The 27,880-nt window shown below is 36.9% G+C and overlaps 3 protein-coding genes and 1 pseudogene across 3 annotated transcripts; 2 read left to right on the top strand and 2 right to left on the bottom strand.

The window, feature by feature from the left end:
• Window positions 1–411: 411 nt before the first annotated feature.
• Window positions 412–12,415, bottom strand: stk36 (serine/threonine kinase 36 (fused homolog, Drosophila)). Its single transcript, XM_016524788.1, has 18 exons — window positions 11,929–12,415; window positions 11,346–11,486; window positions 10,937–11,014; window positions 10,455–10,585; window positions 10,026–10,275; window positions 9,700–9,793; window positions 8,171–8,337; window positions 7,712–7,881; window positions 6,297–6,438; window positions 6,085–6,204; window positions 5,824–6,000; window positions 4,432–4,523; window positions 3,730–3,745; window positions 3,503–3,620; window positions 3,279–3,405; window positions 2,972–3,146; window positions 1,202–2,566; window positions 412–941 (listed from the first exon to the last, which is right to left on the bottom strand). Exons 1-18 carry the CDS (start codon window positions 12,013–12,015, stop codon window positions 822–824), a joined length of 3,570 nt encoding a protein of 1,189 aa, XP_016380274.1. The 5' UTR covers window positions 12,016–12,415; the 3' UTR covers window positions 412–821.
• A 588-nt stretch (window positions 12,416–13,003) lies between these two features.
• pou2af2 (POU class 2 homeobox associating factor 2) lies at window positions 13,004–19,618 on the bottom strand. Its single transcript, XM_016524749.1, has 5 exons — window positions 19,479–19,618; window positions 16,586–16,686; window positions 15,494–15,536; window positions 15,068–15,372; window positions 13,004–13,875 (listed from the first exon to the last, which is right to left on the bottom strand). Exons 1-5 carry the CDS (start codon window positions 19,489–19,491, stop codon window positions 13,459–13,461), a joined length of 879 nt encoding a protein of 292 aa, XP_016380235.1. The 5' UTR covers window positions 19,492–19,618; the 3' UTR covers window positions 13,004–13,458.
• LOC107717871 (uncharacterized) lies at window positions 13,712–21,516 on the top strand. The gene is made up of 3 exons (XM_016524750.1): window positions 13,712–13,787; window positions 20,507–20,544; window positions 20,629–21,516. The coding sequence occupies exon 3, from the start codon at window positions 20,630–20,632 to the stop codon at window positions 21,290–21,292; it is 663 nt and encodes a 220-aa protein (XP_016380236.1). The 5' UTR covers window positions 13,712–13,787; window positions 20,507–20,544; window position 20,629; the 3' UTR covers window positions 21,293–21,516.
• A 702-nt stretch (window positions 21,517–22,218) lies between these two features.
• LOC107717869 (sorting nexin-19-like) overlaps window positions 22,219–27,880 on the top strand; it is a 16,032-nt pseudogene continuing 10,370 nt past the window's right edge.

The raw sequence follows: 27,880 nt of genomic DNA, 5'->3' as shown, positions 1-27,880 counted from the left end.
TCGGATACAAGTCAAAATGCTTTTCTTGTGACAAACACGTTTGAAAAGTAAAAAAGTTCGGACGTTAGGTCGTTCAATCCCAGATAAAATCAATTAAGCCATTTTAGAAACAAAACATAAACTTACAGGGAAAGACGATTTGTCCAGTTAAAGCAAACAAGCGAAACAAAAAATCACACGTAAGACAGACAGGACCGACACATTTTAATGAAATTCTGTTTATTCATTTAAGGATTTGTATAATGTTAACAACAACATAAGAATGTGACTAATGAAATCCGAATATCACATTTTTATCCCCCGTAAAGACTTATTTACGTCATTATAATATATCCTTTAGGAAACACCGATTTTTTTTTCGATACATAGATATAATTTATTTTTTGAGCTGGGCTACATTTCTATAAAATAATAGGAAATAATAAATACAAACAATTAAGGCTGCAAAATAGTCACATCATAAAAATACAAGTGCAGTTTTGTTATTATATACAGAAAAAAAGAGCGAGCAAACAATCTTAACAGTCTTAAATATCCGTGTGTGAATCAAAAATGCAAACATTCGCTGAATAATAATAAAAAACCTTACATTTGAAATATATCTAAATATACATTTAAATGTAAGATATAATGTTTATTTTTTTGGGGATGTTTGAGTTAATGCCATTTTCTCAGAATATGTAGTCAAACTCTTTTGATCACAGATCAAATAAATACAGGCAAAAAGAAAGCTTTTCCAGCCACAGACGCAGCAAGCAATCCATATTTGAATAATGTGAAATTACATCCTCTGGCTTACACACAAACTATGAGGCTGATGTTTATGTTTTTCCTTCAACCGACCCGTCCAACTTGCTGACAAGCCATCGATAATCCCTCTGAAATAAAGAGCTTTGGGATGTGCCACTGAGTTTTCTTCCTGCATCTAGAGACCTCAGAGCCTTGAGGAAAGGAAGGGGAAAATGTGAAAATGACAGTAAGGTTTTTTTTTCTACCAGCTTTGTCTGTCTTTCAGTTTTTTTTGCACAATTGTCAAAATGATGCAATACAGCACAAAAGCAGCTCTATATTCAATTTCCTTCAGGTTTAAATACAATCCACCAAGAACTGCACTCTTTGCGCAACCATATATTTTATGAAAGTGTAATGTACACCATGACTATATACCCCAAACATCTAAACTGATTCACACTGCTCTTACCTGCAGTAATGTGTTTTGTTGGCTAAACACACGCAGAGTGGCCACAGCCACCCGTCGCACTGCATGATGGGAATCATTACAGGCAGTTTGGAGAATCATGCCTGGAGCATCTGCATTGAGAAGTGCTCCATCCCCTCCGCCAAAAGCAGCCAGGTTAGCCAAAGCCCCACAGCAGTGCTGTCGAATGACATTATCAGCATCTGACAGCAGAGACACGAGGGGACGGGCAGCTCCTATGGCGAGCTCTATCCATACGTCTCTCTCACTATGTCTGACGCCTTCCATTGCTGGTGTCCTCCTCAATTTGTTTTGTACTGACAAGGCATTAACGTCAGTCGTATTCTTGAAACCTTTATTAGAAAGAGTTAGATCGGTTTTTCCCATTACACTCAGCCAGTTTCCCACCGCCTTGCAGGCTGTCCTACGAATGGACGGAGCAGGATCACATAAGCAACCTAACAGATCTTGGAATAAGTCGAACTTTGATTCACCAATGACCTGCCTGACACCTGAGCCCAGGTGGCCCAGTAAGCCACAGCAGGCCGCTCGGATTCCATCATCGCGGTGGCGCAATGCAAACCGCAGTTGGGTGGTTTCGACAGGAAGAAAGAAGGAAGACTGATGGGTGAGATGACGTGTTAGTTGGGAGAGAAGGATAAGGAGTTCCACTGCACACCCACTGAGAAGTTCACTTTGTAGCAGAACAGCCAACAGAGAACCTGCTGTTCTGACCTCTTCTGGTGAAGATCGAATTTTAGCCGTGGAGATCTTGGGGTGATCACAACTTCTTAATTCCTCCAGACTGTCTATAAGCCAGCTGATGCTGCACCCTGGCTGAGGTGAGAGGTCTTGGAGACGTCCTGCAGAACTGCCATGGATCTCCAAACTGTCCATGAGCTCCTCTATACAACCGCTCTGCTGCTCTGTTTTATCTCTTAGTTGTTCCATGGTGTTCTGTGGATATATTTTGGTTTTTGGTTGGACCTCTCTGATTTTCTCAGTCTTGTTTCTGGATGGCTGGTATTGCGTCTTTATGGAATAATTTTTTTCCTTAGATGCATCTATGTTGCCTTTGAGCCGCTCGAACCTCTTCTTTGATTTGATGTCACTTTTGATATGATCTATCTTGGTTTTCTTTGCGATTCCATTGCTCTTAATTCGCTCCGCACCATTCCCGAAGTGGTTAAGTTGATTCTGAGTGTGGTCTGCTCCATTGTCTGAGCCCTCTGTGCTGTAAGGGAGGAAAGCGGAGGCCTGGGCTGCAGTGATAAGGCATGGAGCAGTGTGCTGTGGCTCAGATACCAGCAGACGATTAAGAAGACACAACGGAAGCTCCACCAGGGCAACGGGAAGAGTTTGAATCATCTGAACGAGAAGACAAGTCAGCAAAAAAAAAAAAAACCCCACAATAATTACATTTCTGATATTCCAATGGACAGACACATCAGTCACCATTCCCGAAGTGGTTAAGTTGATTCTGAGTGTGGTCTGCTCCATTGTCTGAGCCCTCTGTGCTGTAAGGGAGGAAAGCGGAGGCCTGGGCTGCAGTGATAAGGCATGGAGCAGTGTGCTGTGGCTCAGATACCAGCAGACGATTAAGAAGACACAACGGAAGCTCCACCAGGGCAACGGGAAGAGTTTGAATCATCTGAACGAGAAGACAAGTCAGCAAAAAAAAAAAAACCCCCACAATAATTACATTTCTGATATTCCAATGGACAGACACATCAGTCATCTGAAATACTTTTATAGTATTTCATAAAACCATACCTTAACTAGACCGGCCACAATATGTGAGCTTTGATACGATTGGAGAACAGAAATAAGTTTATCTAGGGGTAACTCCAGAGAGAAGGGGATGCAGAGAAGATGACAGCTCATCACTGATAGGCTGTTTATTTCTGAGTCACCCCAGAAAAGACCCCGCTCAAGCAATGAAGCGCTGCTGTGAAGTATAAAATGAGAAATACACTGTAAATCTCTTCGATGCACTTCAAATAAACACTAATATACAAACGAACATTGAAAAACTGTTTGACACCATTAGTAAGTTATAAAGGCAATGTTTGAAGCTCACCAACTGGTGGTGAGAAGGTGGCTGAGGGCACAGGAGCAGTTTGTGGAGTTATCTGACAGGAGAGCCATACAGTTATACGGATCGCTGGAGAAAACCAATAAAGCGAGAGAAAGGAACACGTACAGACCTGCACGAAAAAACAGAGACAAATGTATGTTATTAAATTACTGGTATATTAAAGCTGCAATACAGAAATAAGTGAATGTTCTCTTGATGTTCAATACCGTTAGGAGAGAAATGGCAAATCTGGGATGTTGTGTTTTCCAGAGAGGCGTTTACTTTAGCCCACAAGCAGAGCCAAAGCTCTGAGTCCTTAAAGTCAAGCAGTAGGCTGCTTTCACACTTTCATCAGTGAAGGGAAAAATAGTAATTTGACAGCATATTAAAGTCAGCACGAAATGAAAATTCATCTATTTTGTAAATGCATATGATTGATCTTATTGTGAAAGACTGATTCATGCATGTGTCTATAATTTTCAATCAAATTTTCATAACTTAGTTTTCTGGTGAAACTACAGACAGTCAAGCTCGCATTCAGTTTTAGTGCAACGCCCACATCTCAAAATTCAATCAACAACCAATAAATAGAAAAAGTCCCCTGTTACATTTTTTTTTCTTTTTCGATAATTCATTACACTGGGATTTATGGCACAAAACAGAAAAAAAGATACGTCCCTATTTCCATTTTATTGCGACTTTAACACTATAGATATGACTAACAGTGCTTTTTTTTTTCTTTTTTTTTTTAGAGTGATACAGATTATGTTTTATGTTTAAATGTCCCATAAGCAATATGGCAAACTGATTTTAATTGCTGATTTATTTATGAACTAACTAAATAACTAATAACAATTAAATGATAATTATATTACAACAATATTTATATTTGATCAATAATAATCACATTTTGTAATATATTTGCATATTATATAATCTAAGTATATAAGACTCATTGTTAAACTCAACATTTTCCAACAGAAGAAAGGACAGCTGTTAAAAAAAGTTAAGTAACATATTTTTTTCCTTTATCAGTAAATACCATTGTTGTATGCTATTCAGTTGAGGCTATTCATGTAGTTTGTAACGCTGCGTGTTTCTAAGCATTTCAGGGGACCTTTAAGTGTACATTAAAAAACAATTCATAAATCCATACCTTCTTCCCTTTATCTCCCAGCCTGGGCTCTTTTCCAGGTACATTATGAGCACATTCATCATATCTCCCAATACTGTCTCACCCTGAGACTCCTTTAGCAAAAAAACAACCAGTCAGAAATCAAGAATGAGGTCCCATAGATTACATTAAATTATTAAAAGAAAATAATCTGTCCTACATTTTACATTTTATTTCACAATTCATAATTAACATTTTCAATAAAATTAAACAACAAAATCTTATTTAAAAATGTTTAAAATAACAAACATATAGAATAGGGCTGGGTTTTGACACAAATTTCACGATTCGATTCGATTCTCATTCACAAGCTTGCGATTCGATTCAATTACCGATTCGATTCGATTCAATATCGATTATTTTGGATACATATCAGGTTACAGTACATGCCAAATTTTCTCAAGGAAAAAAAATCTCTCAACTAATGCTGTAAAATATACATGAGAGTCAGTTGGTACTACATTACTATAATATTGAAGGTTAAAATGGACTGATTTGTTAAAATTACACTTAATGAAGTTATTAAAATAATAAAGTTGCAATTACATAATATTTCTACTTCAATTCGTTTTTTTTTTAAATATAAACAATGTTGGCTGTCATAAAAACTTGATGGATTTATTCAAACATAAATTAAACATTAATACACAAGAGCAGTAAAATTTATAGAGTATGTTGTATGGTGCATATATTTAGCAAAATGCCCCTCTCTACAGTTTTTTTCTATCTGACTAATGAGTTTATGGTCACCAAATATGTTTTTCTGAGGTAAATGTGACGTTACGTGACATTGTTTACAAGCCGTTATATTGACGTTTTTGCGCGGCTGAAACACTGATTGAGCGATTACATGAGACAGGATACGGCTTGTAAAGTTATACTCTTTCTTTTAACTTACCTTCGGATGTTTAATCATGTTTTTTTTGTGCTGAAACTGGTATTAATGTGGAGGAGATGATCAGTTCACGTGCGCTATACACGCTGCCGCGTCTGTTGAACTGAGGCACTACAGCGATCTGTCACTTCACATTAAACAGCGCCAAAACGGTATTTATTGTTTGAATACCGCAATACAATGGAAAGAATTTGAAATCTGAGACTTTGTTTCATATTAAAAGTACCAAAGGACAATGCTTATTGTCATATATTGGATGGGAAGTGCCCTTCAACGTTCCGTCCATTAACTGAAAACAGGATAGAATGATCGATTCTTGGGATTTAAGAATCGATATCGTTCCGTAAAAATGAGAATCGATTAATATCGATATCAATATTTTTTACCCAGCCCTAATATAGAATGTATATATTCATTTTTGTGCCCTCTATAGATAACACACATATGTGAAGAACATACTGTATCTGCATTTTTCTGACCTGCATTAGATCTGGAATGTTCAGGATGTCTTCAATCAGACTGAACAGTAGATGAGGCAGTTCCAACTCTTTGCCCAGTGTTTCAACATCACCAGACTGACAGCTCTGAACAATGTTCCTGAGGATCTTTAGTGGCTGTAGAGTTGAAGAGGTCTCTTCACCCTTCCTGACCAATAGCTGGACAGATCCGTGAGTCTTTAAACACTAATTCACACTCACTTACCAATTTCAAATGTCTTGTGACATTTAACAGAACGTTACCTGGTTTTTGGTTACAAGCAACTTGGTCTTTAACCTCTGAAGAATGGAAGTGTTTACAGGGCCCTGATAACTTAAATCAATAAATCGTTGCCACTCAGAATCACTATCGATATCTTGTTCCTGCATGATGAACAGTGTTCTATTTAGTGGGAGATATTAGCAGTTGGCTGTGGTGAAATTCGCATTATAAATTGTAATTATTAAAAAACAACCTCACTGTCCATCCTGACAGAAGCCAGACTGGTCCGTGCATGTCCAGGGGGCTTCAGAAGCTGCCGGGGTCCCACCTCAACCGAAGGGAACTCCCTCTCATAGTCTTTACTGATCTGGCCTTTATGTGGAGCTGACCGCACTCTAAAAACAAAAAGGAACATGGGGATGTTGTTGCTGTTGTATTACAGTATTTATTGCCATATCAACATCACAAGCTATTACATGGCAGATACAGATCCAACATTCAACAAACAATAATAAATACAGATATTTTGTATAATTCAATTTGGAAACAAAAACACTATTCACAACTCGATAAAAAATGATTTAAATATACTTGTGATAAAAATTGTAAAAGTTTTTTACTGGTCCATCTTACAAAACAAAGAACATGGGGAAGAGGGCCATTAAGACTTATTTTATATTGTCATAAATTTACATTTGATTTAAATAATAAATACATTTAAATTTATTTTTCATAAATTTAAATAATGCATTTGCAATGTGTTTTTAGCTTTTAGAAATATGATTCTTCACAAGATCTTTTATCCTTGGTTTAAATAGGTTTTTGACCATTTTAGTTCACTACATTTGGTTTTATAATATATTCATTCCTTCACTCCGGTCGAAACATTATTTTCACTGTCACAGCAGCATTGTTAATATGCCCATTTTTAAGTTGAGGCCCACAGGTTTTCAAATTCAAATTCTAGGTGGAAATACTACCTGGTAACACTGTTGTCATTTGCTTGATGCTGCCACCTCAACCGAAGGGAACTCCCTCTCATAGTCTTTACTGATCTGGCCTTTATGTGGAGCTGACCGCACTCTAAAAACAAAAAGGAACATGGGGATGTTGTTGCTGTTGTATTACAGTATTTATTGCCATATCAACATCACAAGCTATTACATGGCAGATACAGATCCAACATTCAACAAACAATAATAAATACAGATATTTTGTATAATTCAATTTGGAAACAAAAACACTATTCACAACTCGATAAAAAATGATTTAAATATACTTGTGATAAAAATTGTAAAAGTTTTTTACTGGTCCATCTTACAAAACAAAGAACATGGGGAAGAGGGCCATTAAGACTTATTTTATATTGTCATAAATTTACATTTGATTTAAATAATAAATACATTTAAATTTATTTTTCATAAATTTAAATAATGCATTTGCAATGTGTTTTTAGCTTTTAGAAATATGATTCTTCACAAGATCTTTTATCCTTGGTTTAAATAGGTTTTTGACCATTTTAGTTCACTACATTTGGTTTTATAATATATTCATTCCTTCACTCCGGTCGAAACATTATTTTCACTGTCACAGCAGCATTGTTAATATGCCCATTTTTAAGTTGAGGCCCACAGGTTTTCAAATTCAAATTCTAGGTGGAAATACTACCTGGTAACACTGATGTCATTTGCTTGATGCTCATTGGTTGCTGGCTGAGATGAATTTTGATACACTGAAAAGGTGCTGCCCAATGAGTGGCCAGTGGTGGGGGCTCCTCCAGCAGAAGCTGTCTTACAGCGTGTCTGACTGGCGCGCGCAGCACTTCCACTCGCAATCTCCTAGTAAAACAAGACCCAACAGTTTTATTATTTCCACAGAAACTGATACTTTCAAAGCTCCTCTCAGGCACATTTTTCTCCATATGCTGTAATATAGTAAACAGTCAAATTTGCACAAATCTCACCAACAATAGCATTGATTTCATTTACATAAAGTTAATTTGACTGCAAAAATTAAATAAATTAGAAAGGAATCACACAGATCCACAACCCTTTAACAGAGAAAACTAACAAAGACAAACTAATTTGTTTATGCGTGCTGTTGTTCCCAGATGTAGTATGAGTTTACCCGTCTGTTAATCTTCTCTTTCTCCCGAAGCTCTCTAGCTTTGCGCAGTAGTTTGCCCTCTCCGCTGCGTGCGGTTGTCTTCTCAGCAGCCTGCTGGTGTTTCAGGGCTTGTAGGTCGGGGCTGGGTGGGACTGTCAGGGGGTTGCTTGAACCCTCTTCTGACACCACTACCAGAGCACACAACATGACAGAATAAGTTAGATAAATTCAAATTGTATCATTCTGAGATATACTGATGTAGGTTATGTGAAATGTATGTTTTTAAATTGTATCATATTTTATTAGTTAATGTTTGCAGAGACATTTGCAAATATATATATATATAGATTTTAATAGGACAATATTTCTACATTTTGAGAGGACTGAATCATAAATCACATAAATCAGTGTGTTTATTGTTAACTAAAACTACTTAAATGTTGTAAATTGAAATAAAGCTTAAATAAAATAAAATATAAATGTTAGATAAAAAACTTATTTAATAAGGTCCCAAAGTAACATTTCTAGTTTTTTGTTTAGTTTAAGTTGAAGCACTAAAATTACTAACTGGAAATAAAAAAAATAGTAATATAAATTTTTTTAATAAGAATGACAAAAGCACATAATTAAAGATTCAAACTAATAATTGAACTAAAATAAAGTATAAAAATAAAAGCAAATTCACACACACAAATGTGTTTTATATGAATGTGTGTGTGTGTGAGATCTCTTTCTCCCGAAGCTCTCTAGCTTTGCGCAGTAGTTTGCCCTCTCCGCTGCGTGCGGTTGTCTTCTCAGCAGCCTGCTGGTGTTTCAGGGCTTGTAGGTCGGGGCTGGGTGGGACTGTCAGGGGGTTGCTTGAACCCTCTTCTGACACCACTACCAGAGCACACAACATGACAGAATAAGTTAGATAAATTCAAATTGTATCATTCTGAGATATACTGATGTAGGTTATGTGAAATGTATGTTTTTAAATTGTATCATATTTTATTAGTTAATGTTTGCAGAGACATTTGCAAATATATATATATATAGATTTTAATAGGACAATATTTCTACATTTTGAGAGGACTGAATCATAAATCACATAAATCAGTGTGTTTATTGTTAACTAAAACTACTTAAATGTTGTAAATTGAAATAAAGCTTAAATAAAATAAAATATAAATGTTAGATAAAAAACTTATTTAATAAGGTCCCAAAGTAACATTTCTAGTTTTTTGTTTAGTTTAAGTTGAAGCACTAAAATTACTAACTGGAAATAAAAAAAATAGTAATATAAATTTTTTTAATAAGAATGACAAAAGCACATAATTAAAGATTCAAACTAATAATTTAACTAAAATAAAGTATAAAAATAAAAGCAAATTCACACACACAAATGTGTTTTATATGAATGTGTGTGTGTGTGTGAATTTGCTTTTATTTTTATACTTTATTTTAGTTGAAGTATTAGTTATATATATAATTTATATCATATATATATGTGTATATGTACACAGAAAAATACAATTTCTTAGAATGATAAAACACTAAATAGTCCTCACTCAAAACTCCATCTGCAACAAAAGGGTGATGTAGCAGGACAGGCCATGACAACCTCTTCTCTGGGTCTTTCATTAGCAATCCCTTCAGAAAACTCTACATTAAGAGAACCCACAGACAGTAAATTAAAGGATTTGAAATTCTGTACTATATATTATACATGACTTAACGTTACCAAAACCAGGACATACTGACATAAATTAACACTTCTACTTTTATCTTATCCTTTTTTTTTTTTTTTTATCTCGGTGCCAACACAAAATCAAAATCGGGCTCAGGTGTAAAACAGAGTCAAAGGTGTTCATGTGAAAAGTCAACTACTCCGTACCAAGCAGTCTTGGCTCATGTTCTCTGGCCATTTCACTGGATCTCTCACTATAAGCTGCACCAGCTGAAAGATGGAGTTGGTGTAGAACGGAGGCGCCCCCGTGTGGAGCTCATAGAGGATGCAGCCCAGAGACCAAAGGTCAGCTGAGTGGTCATAAGGTTTCTCTTCCACTAATTCCGGAGACATGTATAGAGGTGTCCCCTTAATAGAGGTCAACACCAAGGTGGACACACTCATGGCACGAGCAAATCTGTGAAGAGTCAAGAGAATGTAACACCACTATGCTAACATTTGAGATGAAATTTAGAGTAATTTCAGAGATGCCCAACATAAGCTTCCTCGAAAACTAGCAGCCATTGCTATTTTAGCTATTGAAAAATAAATATAAAGTAGTTTGAACTTGTATTTGCACCAATTGGTAACACCAACCCAAAGTCACAGAGCTTTACTACTCCTCCTTTTCCCAGCAGGATGTTTTGTGGTTTCATGTCACGGTATAAAATGCGATGGGAGTGCAGATAATACAGGGCAGAAACAAGCTGGCAGGCTATTTCACGCACCTACACAAGATATAAAATAACAGGTTAGCAGGTGAGGGTGTCCCAGTTAGGAGGTTTGAGCAGCAAAAAATCCAGCATGTCATCAAATCAAAGAAATAAAAGTGATGAAATATATGTATTTTTCAAAAATACATTTACTTTAGGCTAAATGTAAGTATGTTTATTCTAATTTGTATGGCATATTTTAACTTTTATATGCATCAGTGATTATATTATTAGCTTTTAAAGTCTATAAAGTTACCAAATGTAAACCAGGTCTTAGATAGTTGTAACTTATACACCACCACAAATAAATCAAATCTAAAACGTTGGGCTGTCAATTACTGTAAAACAGTGTGACCACTGATGTACCTGATTCTCAGGTAAACTCCCATCATCCTCCAGGATCTGAAACAGCTCACCCTCTGCATACTCAGTCACCACCACCACCTGCCAGAGGAATACATGCTCTAATTATTCCTCTGACACCAATTCATTTTTTTTTTTTTAAATGATATTTTCTCAGTTACACATTTTATGGGACGATCAAAGTCACAAGCTTACTGCATTTGTTGTACCAATGCCAATATCCTAACGTCTACATATAAACTATATTTTGCCAACGAGAATTATTCCCTAGAGATTTGAATGTGAAAATCGTGAACCCTGGGAGCTATGTTTCATTTCAACAAGCCGTTATACTGGAAGCACCGGGTTATGGAACAGAGATGCAACAGTGGAAAATGTAACATGACTTGAGAGTAGGTCGTGACAATCATACCTCCCTCTCTGTCTCAAAGCTGTCTAAAAGCAGCACTATGTTGGGATGCTTAAGCCCCCTCATGATGTCAATCTCTCTTTTCAAACTACGCAGGTCCTTCTCTGAGCGGCCAACTTTGGGAATGAACTTCAGAGCCACAACCTAGAAAATAAAAAGGGTTGATGTTACTCAGACAGAGAGAGAGAGAGAGACTGTCTTTAATAAAGTCAGTTACTATTATATCCATTATTTGTTTGGTATTCAGTGTCATGGAGCCCTGTTTTTAAATGTGTAGCTAAAGAAAAAAAATTAGCCTTGAATGTAGAGAAAACAACTCCAAAACCATTTATTGTAAACAAAACAATCTAACGAAGTGACCAGCAAATTATTCAAATTTATACCACGAGACTCTAAAATGCTTGATTCTGATTGGCTAACAGAAGTTCTAAGGTGATGAATGCGGTTTTTATTTTTCTTTTGTCCCAAATGACATTTGATTTATGTGGAGGGCATGCTGTTGTGTTACACATTTAGAGAGAGAGAGAATTAAATTCCAAACAAACAAAGCTAATTTCTGACATCGTGGCGCACATGCAGCGCTCACCTGGCCGCTAAACTTCCTGCGGCCTTTGTACACCCGGCCGAATGACCCTTCCCCGATAACCTCCAAAATATGGTACTGATCCATCATCAGCGAGGAAGCCTTGACCCAGAAGAACAGTCCGGTGTCTTTTCAGGTAAAAAGCTAGTACAAGTCAGTATAAAGTGGACACACGTACGCATATCACTTAGGCAGTTTTCTCCCCATGGCTTGTTTCGCAATTGAATAATATAAGGAAAGCATGGCAAACTAGGCTAAGCTAGCTAGTGTGTTTTTTCTGAGATCGACTTAATAATGTGAGGCGTACGACAACTGCAAAACAACGTCTATTTAACGACCCATACTCCCGAAGCTAAAATTGGATATAGTACTAGTACAAGTAACGTTCATCAAAAACAACCTGTCTCTGAACAGCAATACGATTACATAGTAAATGTAGAACAAACTTCAGAAACTTTGACGTGCGCTGCTGTCCAGACGAACAAAAACAAAAAGCGCCTAGCAACGCGGTGGCTCACAAATAGAAGCCCTTATAAAAGTTACAACAAAATTAAATAACGTACTTTGACTTGTATATTTTTAAATATACATTCATATTTGTTATTATTTTGACATTTTAATTGCTTGATAAATGCATGACTTATAAGAGATAAGTTGTCCGAAGTGAGATCAATTTGAACAGGCGATGTGTTTATGTCCTCATTCACTCCTGTCTCTAAGGGGGCCTTAACTTAACAACTCAGTGGCGTCCTAACAACAGCACTCGTATCCAGAGGTTTGTTCTTTAGAACGCCTATTCCGTTCAGTTTTATAAAGATAACACACTTTCTTCAAGCCAAAACATGTTTTATTTTTTTTATATTGGCATTCCTGACAAAAGTCTAAACAATACTTGTTGTTTAAAAAAAGTGTTATTTGGTGTTAGAGATAAGTTGTCCGAAGTGAGATCAATTTGAACAGGCGATGTGTTTATGTCCTCATTCACTCCTGTCTCTAAGGGGGCCTTAACTTAACAACTCAGTGGCGTCCTAACAACAGCACTCGTATCCAGAGGTTTGTTCTTTAGAACGCCTATTCCGTTCAGTTTTATAAAGATAACACACTTTCTTCAAGCCAAAACATGTTTTATTTTTTTTATATTGGCATTCCTGACAAAAGTCTAAACATACTTGTTGTTTAAAAAAAGTGTTATTTGGTGTTATTTTCGAGTTATATATTCGTGGCCAATCATTGAGGGCTTATGTTACAAGTGAAAATATAAGAAAGGAAAAAAGCTAGCATTGCTTTCTAATTCATTCTAGAGCGCTTGGGCATGTAAAATGCATAATTAAACCTTGAATTAACTAAACTATCGACACATACTTTGCTGTATCCTTAAGCAATACAACATTTTTTTTAAATTGTATATTGTGATCAGCAGTTCTTGGGGTCATCTTTATGATGAACCTATATAATCTCCTTCTCTATAAGAATAAAGATGCTGTGTCATTGCACAAGATCAGTCCACAGTCTTTGTATTGTCATTTAAGCCTCTTAAAAAGCCCTCCTAGTCTCGTATGACAACCAGGGGCCAGTTCCATCATCTTTAGCCCAGGCTGTAGTGTCACTGAGAGACACCACTTCACCACTAGCCTCCTCTGAGGTGACGGGTGTCATCTTCACCACAGTCAGGTCTCCAGGTGTTGTCATGTATGGCGGGCAGGAGTAGCTGGAAGCAGAGGCGTACGATGCTGCTGGGTACGGGACATCTTCCAGGGGTTGTAGAGTATAAACCTGAGAGCTGGATGGGATGGAGCTCCCACTGCGCCCCGAGGATAGACGGTATGGAGAGGAACTGCCAGAGTCAGGCCCTCCCAGGGATGGTGAGTCTGCCCCAGGTGCTGAACCCTCAGGACATATGACTTCTGACTGACTGACTGGGTCCTCCGATGGCTGATCCCAAGGGTCTCTCTGTAGTGTAGAGAAACACCATTGCTAAATAATCTTTTCATTAATATGGTTAGAAAACGGGTCAATAACGTGACGCTATTAATTTATTCAAAAATTAATTGTGATATGTATTTTTGGGGCAAAATGTAAAAAATGTCAGAGTAATACAACTGAAGAAAAAAAGAAGTCTAATTACAATAATTGAATTCTTAAAAAGAAAATAATTTATCAAGTAGTCTGACATAATCTTTTTATTATTATTCTTTGGACAAAAAAATGTATATATAATATATAAAAATAACTTTCTACAAAAACATGTGGCGTCACCTTATGTCATGGTTATGTCAGGTTGTACACTACTGTTCAAAAGTTTGGAGTCGGTAAGGTATTTTAATGTTTTGAAGGAAGCCTCTTTTGCTCACCAATGCAGTATTTATTTGACCAAAAATACAGCAAAAACAGTAATATTGTGAAATATTATTCCAATTGAAAATATTTTAAATGTATTTATATATTTAATATATACATGTAATTTATTTCTGTGATGCAAAGCTGAGTTTTCAGCATCATTATCAGCATCCTTCAGAAATCATTCTAATCATTCTGATTTGGTGCTCAAGAAACATTTCTTCTTATTATTAATGTTGAAAAAGGTTGTGCTGCTTGGCATTTTTGTAGAAACTGTGATACATTTTCTTCAGAATTCTTTGATGAATGGAAAGTTTAAAAGAACAGCATTTATTTGGAAATCTTATGAATGTCCTTAATGTCACTTTGATCAATTTAATGTGTCCTTTAAATAAAAGTATTATAATAAAAGTAATCATTTCTGAGCCCAAACTTTTGAATGGTAATGTAAATGTCATGTGGTGTGAAACTAAAAAACCTATGATATTCATAAATAATATTTACAAATTAATTTATATGTATAATATATATATATAATTTTTTTTTTTTAAATGTGCTTGATAATAATGGTTAAGATGTGTACACATACATATATTCAAGGTGTAGGGACTTTTTTCCATTTATTTATTTATTTATTCATTCTGGAGCTATTGAACTGATACTGTTTCAGTTTTCATTACCATATGAAACCAACATGAACACAAGCAGAACTTAAAAGATGAGTTTTAGAGATTTTTCTTTTTCATGGAAACTCTTCATCTACATCTTTGACCCAAATAATGTCAGTTGTAGGAAGTGTAAATACCAAGTGCAAGTGTGACGATGTCTCTCCAGACAGACTTGGTAGTAGTGTTGGTAGTGTAGATGGTGGAAACAGTGACCCTCCGCTGGTGGTATAAGATGTTGGCCCTCTGTAATCTCCATATGAATCAGGAGTGTAGTAGCTGTCGATGAAGGAAGGATAAGTGGAGGGGTGGTCGTACGAGAAGGCCTTGCTTCCCAGCGCCGAAGAGTAAGTGTCTGGTGAGTACTGCTTCATGGGATGGCAGAGCTCTGAGTCTGGGAGGAAGGATCTTCGCATACTGTAGTAACCAGGAAGCATATGCGACCCTGCAAGAGGAAGCAGGAAATTCTGTTAACTCCCTGATTCAAGATGAATTAGCCTCTCACTGAGCACACCTGACTATCTAATTAGATCTAGGAGTGTATAAGCATTACCAGACGGACTCACCAGGCATCGGTACAAAAGCTGGCTGAGAGGAACTGCTGCTCGTCTGAAAACCAAAAACATTAGAGAGTCAGTTGACATTAACACAGGCTGTCTATGTGTGTTTCTCATAATCTTCACTTAAGACGACAGCGTGTAATGAATTGTATTTGCCTGATTTACAGCCAGTGAGAATATGGAGAAAAAGAGAGGAAGGCGCAAATTTTAGTGCTTGTTCTGTTGAAAGCCAGGCAAATCATGTGGGAAGATATTTGAATATGATTTGCCAGTGTCACAACAGCGCTCCCCTCCTCGCTCTGAATGTACACTTCCCTCCGGTGGAGTGTGTACTCTTCTCATGAGATTTTGCCACAAGGATCTAAAGAAATCATTGGATGACTGGAAACATATCCCAGTTGACTCTGCAACGTGCCGGAGAAGAACGCAGTGGAATTAAGTTAATTTGTTTAGTAGATATCGTTCTTTGTTAGAGACTCGCAGTCTGTAAAGGGAATTCTTATAGTAGTTAACTATTTATTTCTATAATGAACTAGTGCTTTTTATTTATCATGTAGAATATGTTATGTGTATCTCTTTGCTGGTCTGTTGTTCAGATATATATATTGAGGCCATCCACTTCGTCTGAGGCATTTGCATGAACCGACTGGTCCATTAGTTTCACTAAGGACAGAAAACAAAACAACAGCAGACAACAACCTGCAGCCAGAGTTCACTTGAGCACAAGGACTGTCTGTTCTTTTGTATTTTGTAGCAAATCCCTCAGTGATTACCTCATTTAAGGCTTGGGTTTAACCGTCTACTGGTAACAATACCTGTCTGTCCCCTTTCAGGAAGGTAGATCTGATTTTGGCAGGTGTGCCTGATATTTATCTCCAAAAAAAGTAACAAGGACATGACATGCATGGATGCGCTAAACAGTGTGGCTGTGTGAGAGATGTCTTACACTTTATACTTATATTTGTTTGTATGTCGTGAATGTAAATTCTTGAATTCAGATACTGTCTATTGTATAAAGACAGAGCAAAACACTTATGGATATGGGATTATAATATGTGAGAAAATCAGACCAGATGGTTAGAATGATGGCTAACTTACACTGAATCGGGGTGCATTTGTTTGTCGAAATCGCTTCTCTGCAAGAAGATCTTTGACCGTATGCTTGACTCTGACACCTTGGTATACTCTCTTGGAATACTCTGTGGGGAGAAAGAAATATATTTACAAATGTTTATGGAATTAAGAAATAAGAATAACAAAGCACTACAAAGATCAAAAACACTGTTTGTATAAAATAGCGCAAAGCAAAAATGCCATGTTTTCGTGAACCTTCTGGTTAATCTGATTTTCTTTGAATAACCAAGATTAAATGTACATAATGACTATGTATTTATATGAATACATAATAAAGGCATGCAAATAAAGTCTGTTCCAAAAGCTTTCTACGTTGATAGTGACCTTACACTACAGAGCAGTGACTTCACAGTTTAACAAAGCAACAATAGCTAAACAGTGTGGATATTTACAAGTCTTTTTTGTGATAAAAAGAACATCACATGGGCATATCTCTTTTGATAAAATTTTAATAAATTCACAGTAAGGTTGTTTTAAGTATCTTTTACGTAATTTCACGCAAAGAATGCTGAATATTAACGACTAGTTTCATAGTCATAATGTAAGATTTTCGCAGAATCTTTAAAAACATTCACAGACAGTCCTTGCTATTTGAATCATTGAGAAGTCATCATAAATAGTTATTGGTTTTATGTTATATCGTTTAAATCAATATAACATAATTTATAATAACTAAAACAATTATTAAAATAAAAACAATTTACCTAAACCTATGCTATGCAACCATTCTGATAGTTTGGCTTTATTGAAGATTTTTTGTTTTATCTTGATTTTCAATTTGCTTATACACACTCAACATATATAGGGTACCCCAGTGACTCTTATTCAAGGGTTTTTGAATCTGCACTGAAAAAAACAAATCATGTAGAAACAATTGGTAGTAAATTCCACAATTACCTACAAAGAATCTGCAAGTAATAGATTGAATAAAAATTCTGAAGTACAAAAACTGAAAAAAACTACTCCAGTAATATTTGTTTTATTTACAACTTCAATAACAAAAATTCCAAACTTATTACAAAAGCTCCTGCTTTCTTCTGACCTGTATATTAATATTCAGTAATATAGACATAAGCAAATTTAATTACTGTTAATTCAAACCTTTTTTGTTTTGATTAAAACTTGTAATTTCTTAAATCTTATTTACATTATGGTGATAAAAAGAACATCACATGGGCATATCTCTTTTGATAAAATTTTAATAAATTCACAGTAAGGTTGTTTTAAGTATCTTTTACGTAATTTCACGCAAAGAATGCTGAATATTAACGACTAGTTTCACTGTGGTTTAGGGTGTGCACTCACAGTCGTTTAGCCCAATGTCATAATCCACCCGTTAACAGCCATAAATGGCAGTACTTGACATATAGAAAGAGACAAGAGAGGGCTTGAAATTTTTACTGTTGTGGGATAGATTGCAGAAAACGACTACATTTAGTCATATATTTACATAGGCGGAAATCCCGGGGGGGGACAGGACCTCCCCATCTGAGGGTTGTCCCCCCTAAAAATATGATTAAAAACCAGCTGTGTATTGTAAATAACAATGTTTTATACTTTAAATAACTTTGTAAGTAGTAAAACAACGCAAACGGGGCAAAAATTCGTTTTAAGTTTAGAAACATTTTGAATCTCCCCCTCCCTTGCCTCACAGTGCTTTGGTCCAAATGCCTGCTTTCCTCTTTTACATCACCTCAGTTGCCGAGTCCGTGGTTTTCCCGCGGAACTGGGCTACTTTAACACTTTTGCCACTTGCGGGTTGAAGCGACCCAAATAACATGATATGAATGTGAATTTTACCGTGGGAGGAACCCCACTGAAAAACGTGTATTTTACCCCCGAACGCGATTTTTACCGGGGAACCCCCCTCGAAACTGATTGGGCTAGTTTTGAGTAGCAATTGGGCGGGTTTTGTTGCGAAAGCCCGGCAACCCTGCATCACCTACACACACACACTAGTCCGCTGAGCGAGAACAAAGTCAATAGTTGTGTAACTCGACTGTCAAGGCTATTTTATTCACTTAAACATCGGTCCCCCTCGGTCTGTTCCTGCGGGGCCCCCTCAAGCACGGGGCCCGCTGCTACCGCACCAGTTGCACCCCCCTAAGGACAGCCCTGGTAGTAAGGCTGTGTATACTTGTCCTTACAAGTACAATTTTAGCTGTATTATTTGTGTCCCTTTCAAAAATTGCTCTTGAGAAAGTTTTTTTATTGCACCCCAACCCCCCCCCCCCCCCCGGTTATTTACTACACACTTTGGTCTCTACGAACACTGTTATAGTCACCTGAGTCGAAAACAATTCTTAAAAAAACAAGAGTGTCAAAAACAATGATTTACACGAAATTTTTTGTTTATTTACCATTTCTGTTAGCTTTTAACAAGTAATTACGTTTATCACAACTTGGCTTATGAAAAACCCGTATTCTAAAGCACATATTTGCACGTGTCAGTTGTTGTACAGATTTTAAAATGTATTTAAAGTTTCTTTTAATTGTTTTATTTATTTTTTAAGTTTTACAACTGGGCCAAGAAAGGTTCTTTAAAAATGTACATTTACTTTTCAGAGAGGCATTTTTCTCAGAAAAGTTAGATTTATCCTAGATGTTTTATATATAGCCCACATTTAGATGAAAAGAGTGAACAAATGTGCTATTACGGTATATACAAATATATGCTATTGTCGACATATACTTTTTAACACAAATTTAATTATAATTTACGAATACTTACGTGAGCACATTTAATGTAAATGTAGCTACAGCCCCAACAGTAACGCGTTACAAATTGAACATCGAACAATATTAAATAAAGATAGTATGAAAATAATTTTTTTCACGTACAATCTCAATAACTCACCTGTCTCCATCATAATTTTAGACGAGCGCTGTGAGGGTTCTCAGTTCTTCAGTTTTGTTTTCTGTTCCAGCAGAAATCATACACCACATTCATTATATCAAAGGAAGAAAGAAGATTTAAGTAGACATATATGTATGGTCAAGCTCACGCACCTCTATTCATACCCTTCACATGGTTTCACTTGTGAAGCCTTCATCATTTGGTTAAATGCAAATAAATGGCTTGGAGACGTTTCTTAATTTGCATCTACTGTAGATCAGAGCACACTATTAAAGCTGCACTGTTGAAAAAATGGAGAGTGTGACAGCCCTATTAAAAGCCGAGTATGACTGCGAGGAAAATGAGGAAGAAAAAAGAGGAATGTAATTCTTCTTACAGTACCACATTAAGATGAAGACAAGTGAAAATATCTAAAATCTAAAAATCTCTAGTTTCAGATTTAAAAAAAAATTTTTTTTTTAGAGGCCCTGTGTCAAAAACTTTTCTTTCGGAGGAAATTAGGTGGGATATGGGGTACCCTGGTGGATATGCTATGTAAAGACTGGTTTAAAACCCAGGAATGGATTATTCTGCTTGTCATCACTGGATAATAATAGCCCAATAATAATAGCTAAATAAAATAAAGGATATAACCCAATTTTTAAGAACTAAGTTTGTTTCATTAACATTTTACGTTAAATCAAAGTTATAGGCTAAAGGAAAAGTTAATCAAATGATAAATGATGAAAAGTTTTGTTACAGTGCATCAGAAAGGCAAAGATGTTCCAGAGGGACTGTAGCCTATCTGTAAGAATTTACTTTAGGCCTATATAACCTAATTTAAAAGTTGTCATGAGGATGTTAAACATTTTGGTTCCTTTAGAAATGTAATAATAATCAAGAACCACGTTTTTATAAAACATCTATGCCTAGAAAACATCCTTAGTGTTAAGTTTTAACACAGCTTTTTTCATGGTATCGACGATAACAAAAGGAAATCTCTTGTTCTTTTTTTTTTTTTTTTTTTTCTTATGCAACGAAATCGAAAGTAAAAAGTTGACGGGTGGCATAGAAGATCCTGAAGGAGGTGAGCAAATATGAGTAGATTTTTAAAATAAAACGTTGTTTTAGTGGGTGTATATATAAATGTAATCTTCGTATTCAATCTTAGAATGGAGAGAGGTGTGTCTTTCTGTGGCTGGAAAGCTGTTAAAGACCGCAGTAAATCTCTGTCCGAGAACCAGGAACCGAAGTCAGGCCGTGTATATACAATGTTCCACGGCACACATTTGACAAACGCCAAAACCATCATTGATAAAGGATTTGAACGCTCTAAAGATGGAATGCTGGGCCCCGGGGTTTATGTCAGTCGTAACATTGAGAAAGCCAAATGTTACCCGCTTAATACTGACAAGAAGGACAAAGTCGTTTTCAAACTGAGGGTGCGTGTGGGGAAAGTGAAGCAAATAGACGGTGACAATCATCCTCTCCAGAAATCGTGGCACAGCAACGGGTACGACTGCGCATGGGTTCCACCAAACAGCAACATCTCCACCATCAAGTCTGGTCGCGAGGAGGACTGCGTGTGGGACCCCAAGCGCATCAGCGTGGTTGACGTGGCGTGCTGTGTGGATGACGTTAAACGCAGGGAGCTTCGACGGATGATTCGCAAAAAGACGAAAACCGAAGGCTGCGATCTGTGCCATCTCGACGCTTCTGATGGCCATGATGTTCAGCCGTGCTGGGAGTGCCAGGAAGACATCTGCCCTTTTCAGGAAAAACACGTGTGTAAAGGTGGTAAAGGCAGAAGGTTTAGAGAAAGAGACACAATGTAACTCTCACCCTGTATCTTTCAGATTATGAACATGAAAGGGTCCCCAGACCTCCGTGTTTCTGACATCTGTGTTAAGGTGTATATTTTTGTAGTCTATTTAATTTATTTAGACTAAATGCTACTTGTGTCATTTATCTATCTGTTGTTTGTAATCGTGTTAACAGATGTAAGTTGCAAGTTTCATTATCAATTCAAATTGTTATTGTTTCACATTATGTAATTAGGCTAATGTTATTATGATGAACTGATCTGTTGAATTAAATGATACGCATCAATTTGGAACATTTCTTGTCCCTGGTGTTTATTTATTTCTAATTTACACTTTGTTGCTCGTTAAAAAAAAAAAAAAAAACTGACTTAGAGGCAGGAAAGGAATGCATAGCCTAATTCAAACTACATTTAAATCTTAAAACTCCATATATAGTAGGTTATATTAGGTCTATATTGCATGTTTTATTTTTATTGCATTTAGGATTTAATATTTTTTTTATAATCTTTCATTCTTGTTATTATACTTTACAGTTAAAATGGTTACAGTTACAGTTAAAATAGTTGTATGCGCTTCCGACAATGAAATAAGATATCAATAATTCTAGCAATTCGTATACAAATATTTAGCAGGCTATTTCAAATTTACAATGACTTTTCATTAGGCCAACCTTAAATTTTAAGTTTAAATAAACGAAATGTTGTTCCGTTTTAATGGAGATTTGAAAAAATATATAGGCTATAAAAATTCCTCACTAACTTTTTTAATTGATTACCATTTATCACCTACAGAACAGAAAAAAAAGCATGGTCATGTCTTTGGCCCTGGAATTTGCGGATCAGAAAGGGCTATTGTTGTTGAACTTCACAGCAGCTGCAGTAGAGGGCGTTGTTCAGTCGGGGTTTAACAATTCAAGTCTAGTCTGTTGCGGACAGTTTGTTAAATAATCTGATTAGAGTCAAGTAGATTAGACAGACTGCAAACGTCGATAGCAACGACATGCGATGCAAACACCATTTAAAAGACAATATTGGTATACTGACCATCTCATAGACAGCTTTTGGGCACATCTACCTGACGATGTGCAGTGAAGAAGATTGTTTCAGTCACGGATGGTTTAATGATCATCAGGAACTGTGACCTCTCATTTGCTCACTACCTCACTGAAACAGTAAGTTTTCCCTCAAAACATTTTTTTTCTATTGGTGAGTATATCAGACTTAAATATGATAATACTGTAGTTCATGGCAAAACGAGGAACTTAAATTATTAAATGTTAGGCAATTTATTTTGAATTATTAGGCTATTTGTTTTGAAGTATTATTATTTTATACGGATTATAATCTGCCACATGAGGTATGCAATAAAGAGATTAAAACAAAATATAAATGTTTACCTGAAAAACAAGATCTTGCTTGTCCTTTGTGTTGAGATGTTAACATTTTGTATTTTATTTTGTAACACATTTTACGTGCTCTCATGTTACATTTAATTTAATTATTATAATTTATTTATTTGACAGTCCATCCCTTTCCAATTTAAGATCTCAGATGTGACAAAATGCCTGGTGCTGCCAATCCAAATCCGTGGAGTTTCTCTGAGTTACTGGGGCAGAGGAGCATTCTTGGAGTTGTAGTTTTTATTGCATGGTTAGTTCTGTTCCATCTTCTGGTGAATGTGTGGCTGCTGTGCATTTTCACCAGTCTGTTGGTCGTGCTGGGTGGATGGCTGGGATCTCGTGTCGCTTTGGATGCCAACAGCCTGCTTCATTTGGAGCACTTTCTACCGCTGCGTCAGTCCCCTGAAGTTCACACTACCTCAGAGAGTGAACAAAGACTGGATTGGGAGATTCAGAGTGCCGTTGACAAGGCTGTGACTTTGTGTCATCCTGGTACTGCAGTTCTGTTTCTAAAGGAGGGGATGAGTTTGAATGGGAGGTGAGGGATGCCATGCTGGAGGCGGCCGCTGAACTGAAGAGGAGGGCGAAGCAGGTGGACCGGAGAGCGCTGGCCCAGAGGGTTCTAGAGCTTTGCGGATGCCATCTGCAAAGCTTTAGCCAAGCCAAGGAACTCCAACGCACACTGCACGAAGAGTCTAACCAAACCTTTTCAAACTCACAAAAACTACGGAGATTGTACATTAGAGCTGATTTTCCTCACCCTGCCCTGACTGGCCCAGCTAACCAGCTCTGCTACACCAGAGCACTGGTAGATCTCCTCATGCACGTCCTTATTCCCAAATCTCATTTGGAAACAAGAACAGGCCGGTACATGGTGGGAGAGCTCATCACCTGCAATGTTGTTCTGCCCCTCGTGGCAAGAATATCCAATCCAGATTGGTTAAACCAGACCATTGTAGATGTGTTCACCCAATCCACTGACAAAGAAGCACCAAGCCCACAGCAAACACCTCCAGAAGACCAGGAAGAATCTGTTGGCAGCTTCTGGGATTGTGACTCCCCAATTACTTCCAACTGTCCTGAAACCTCCAGCATGCAGACAGCCTGGTCTGAATCCACAGCTCCCCTTCATGATTCATCTGAAACAAGTTTCCAGAGTCAGTGGTCCTCTGATGAAAATGTACAAGGGACGAGAAGTTCCAGCATTCTTTTTCCAGAAAGAATGACCCAAAGTACAGCCGAACTGCTCAGATCTCCTTACCGCACCAGCCGCCTCTATAAACACACTGACTACGACCTGGATTCACCCTCTTCAGATGAGAGAAAGATATCTAGTGAGTCTTTGAAACGAACAGACTCAGATGATGAGAACTTCTGCGACTGCATGTCTCCTTCAGACTTTTGTGGCTTGGTTTGTCTGGAGGAAGACACATTGGGTCTTTTGGGGAAGTGTTTCAGACAAAATGTGATCATTTCAGAGCCTCCATCACCGGAGAGTACAGTGGAAGAGTGTCCAGTCCAACCCCTGACTTACACATCAAACTCCATCCCCAGAAGCCTTGGTCTGGACTCGTTAGTTTTCGATAACTTGGGAAATCTAGAGGGACCGGTAACTATTCAGAACTTGCAAATCACTGGGACTAGCACAGCCAAAGAGCAAAGAAGCAACAGCACTCATCCTTATACTCTTTACACTATAAAGGTGAGACTCTCAGAAATTACAGGAAGACTTTTCCTTTATTGTATTTAATTTGGAACATAACTTGGAATCAGTGCATTACATGAAAAGGAATTTTTGAGGGGCATTTTCTTTACCTGTTTTACTAATTCAGTATTGATTCATTGCGTTTTGTGTGTTCGTAGTATAAAACCGCTGGAGATTCAGAGAGGTCAAAGTCTGATCAGCCTGTTGTATATCATATGGTGAACCGGCGCTACAGTGAGTTCCTCAATCTGCAGGTCCGTTTGGAGGAAAGGCCTGTTCTCAGGAAGGTGATCAAAAGTAAGACATTTTTAAACGACAATAACGTAAGCTATTGAGTCACATAATATTAAACATAAATGCATTTTATATTGGACTATATAGTATTAGACCTAATTAGAACATGTTGTCAGAATTGCATAGTAAAAAGTAATATACACTACCTTTCAAACTATATATATATATATATATATAGTTTTAGCTTGTCATCAGGGCAGTACACTGAAGTCTCAATCCTTTTAAACGACAAATCTTGTTAATGTAAATATTTAATATCTTTACATGCTGTACTGAGATTGTAACTGTAACTATAAATAGTCATAACCAAAGATGTCATGTTGACAGTTAGGTGCATCATCTCGACTTTGATCCATATTAAAAATGTTTGCTCACATTTAAGATGTCAAAGGTCCAAAGAAACTCTTCCCAGACCTTCCCTTCAGCAACCTAGACACAGACAAAGTGGAAGCCAGGAGAAGCCAACTGGAATCATTCCTCAGGGTAAGAGATTTTCCTTCACTGATAAAACTTTGGCCAGATGAAATGTGACTTTTATGAAAAACCCTAGACTTATTCTCTCTCAAACTTCCTTTTCGACTCCTGCAGAAACTGTGCGCCATCCCAGAGGCAGCTAACAGTAAGGAAGTGCATGAATTTCTTGCCCTCAACACTGATGCCACAGCAGCTTTCCAGAAAAAGCCGTCAAGTTCACGCATAGACAAGGTCACTCTTATCATGGGACATGACATACTGTACTTAAATTCCTTTTAATCTTTAGAAAGACTTTTAGTGTGACATTTCTGTTTGTTTTGCCTGTTTGTCTGTACGACATGTTTCCCATATAAACAGATGGTGGAGAACATAGTGGACACTCTGAAGACTGCATTTCCGCGCTCAGAACCCCAGAGCCCCACAGATGAAGGAGACCCACAAAGAAAGTTAGAATATATGGGACTTAGATGACATAAGTCAAGACAGTATTCCTATTGTTTTTAATTTCACAAACTGTCCTTTCATATTTCAGACCCCGTCTGAGATTCTCCAGTAAAATAGCTCCTACTCTTAACGTTCCAAGCCTGCAACCTAAAGTGACGTACTCTTTCAGTGAACGCTGCTCAGTGAGTCTTTCATATCATGCAAAAACCACATAAATAGTAGTTTGCAATCTGTCCATGCAACCTGAACATGAACAGATATAATTAATATAATATTGATGCATTGTTTTGAGAATGGCAGGGTTTTTACTTATTGCTCAAAATATCAAACATGTGTGATGTCCACCCATTGAGGCTACAAAAAAATCAGAGCCTGTGCCCATCATTACACTATGTGCTTTTCTGTGAAACCTGTCAAGGCCAAAGTCTGCAGACTTGCTCTGACTTTCTGCTGTAAAGCAGCTGTGGCAAGACAATAGTGCCATTATTCAGCTCCAGCCAGTGAAGTACCCCAGAAACCTGATTAAGTACTCCCAGTAACTGGCTCTGATTCTCTGTGTGTTAATGGCAGACGCGTCCCTTTTCATCTCTTTCTGTAGGTTCTTCGAGGTTTCTCCCTGTCAGATCTGCAGGGGTTTGTGGAGGAACAGGAGAAGCAGGTGGACGGGGGTGTCAAGAGTCATTATGCAGGAGGAAGACACATGAGAGAGCAGAGATCTGTAGAAAAAAGAGGAAGAGGAGCAGGTAGATCAACTAAGAACTTTAAAAGCCAGAGCTTGAAACTCTTTTTTTAAATACTCAAATGCACGTTGGAATTGTGTCGGATAATGTGACAAGGAACTTGTTGTACACCCGATCAAACTGGAGAGGGCAGTATAGTGTTGATGAACTACAACTTGTTATAGTTTTAATTATTTTATGTGAAATCAAAGCATTTATCTGATATGATCTAACCTAAACTTTACACAGCCAAATTTTGATGTTTCAAACTGCTGTGTGTTTGTGATGGTGCAGACACTGCCCTGGCAGATATCGCTCTGAATATCTTGTGCTTGCTGATGAAGGACCAGTGGAGCTGGCTGTGTACAGAAAACATCCAGAAAACCATCAGACTGCTCTTTGGCACTTTTATTGAAAGGTGAGGTTAGGGCTGGGCGATATAGCTAAAAAATGTATCAACGACATAATGTTTCATATCGTTCGGTATCGATAATTATTGACATTTTTTTATAAAGTTTTTTAAAACAAAGTTTATTGTATTTAATTTGGAACATAACTTGGAATCAGTGCATTACATGAAAAGGAATTTTTGAGGGGCATTTTCTTTACCTGTTTTACTAATTCAGTATTGATTCATTGCGTTTTGTGTGTTCGTAGTATAAAACCGCTGGAGATTCAGAGAGGTCAAAGTCTGATCAGCCTGTTGTATATCATATGGTGAACCGGCGCTACAGTGAGTTCCTCAATCTGCAGGTCCGTTTGGAGGAAAGGCCTGTTCTCAGGAAGGTGATCAAAAGTAAGACATTTTTAAACGACAATAACGTAAGCTATTGAGTCACATAATATTAAACATAAATGCATTTTATATTGGACTATATAGTATTAGACCTAATTAGAACATGTTGTCAGAATTGCATAGTAAAAAGTAATATACACTACCTTTCAAACGTTTGGGGTCATTAAGTTTTTTTTGCTGTTCTTTTGACATTTCTTTTCATTAAAGAATCCTGCAAGAAATTTAATGTGTAATGGTTTCCACAAAAATATTAAGCAGCACAACTGTTATTAACTTTGATAATAATAAGAATTATTTCCTGAGCAATTGTTTCCTCAGCATATTAGAATCGTGATTTCTGAAAGATCATGTGACACTGCTTTTTTAAAACCAAGAGCAATAGAATTTTTTTTTTTACATTTAACCACTGTATTTTTTAATTAACTCAATTTATTGAGACAAACAACAAATATTTTTTTGTTTTAAGTCAAAAACAAAATAAAAATGAAACAAATATCTAATTTCTAATGTTTTATATGCAGATTAAATAGGTTAAACTTTTGGCTTGTCTCCCGAAGCCACAGGAGGGCACAATGATGCAGCACAATAATGCAGCACATTAAATTGTCAACGCAAGGAAGTAACTGTCTATAAAAAAAAACGTGCATTACGTCTAAATTAACTCATATAAATCAAATATAATTTCGTAAATTGCATAAACAATTATGAACAAAACAGCATCATGTATTTATGCATTGCTTAATACAAAGAGCCGAATCGCCCATCACAC

The sequence above is a fragment of the Sinocyclocheilus rhinocerous genome, unplaced genomic scaffold (genome assembly GCF_001515625.1).
Source record: "Sinocyclocheilus rhinocerous isolate Xijiao unplaced genomic scaffold, SAMN03320098_v1.1 scaffold1384, whole genome shotgun sequence".
NCBI lineage: Eukaryota > Metazoa > Chordata > Actinopteri > Cypriniformes > Cyprinidae > Sinocyclocheilus > Sinocyclocheilus rhinocerous.
Note: the sequence above shows the minus strand (reverse complement) of the source record. Positions and strands in the feature narration are given on the sequence as shown.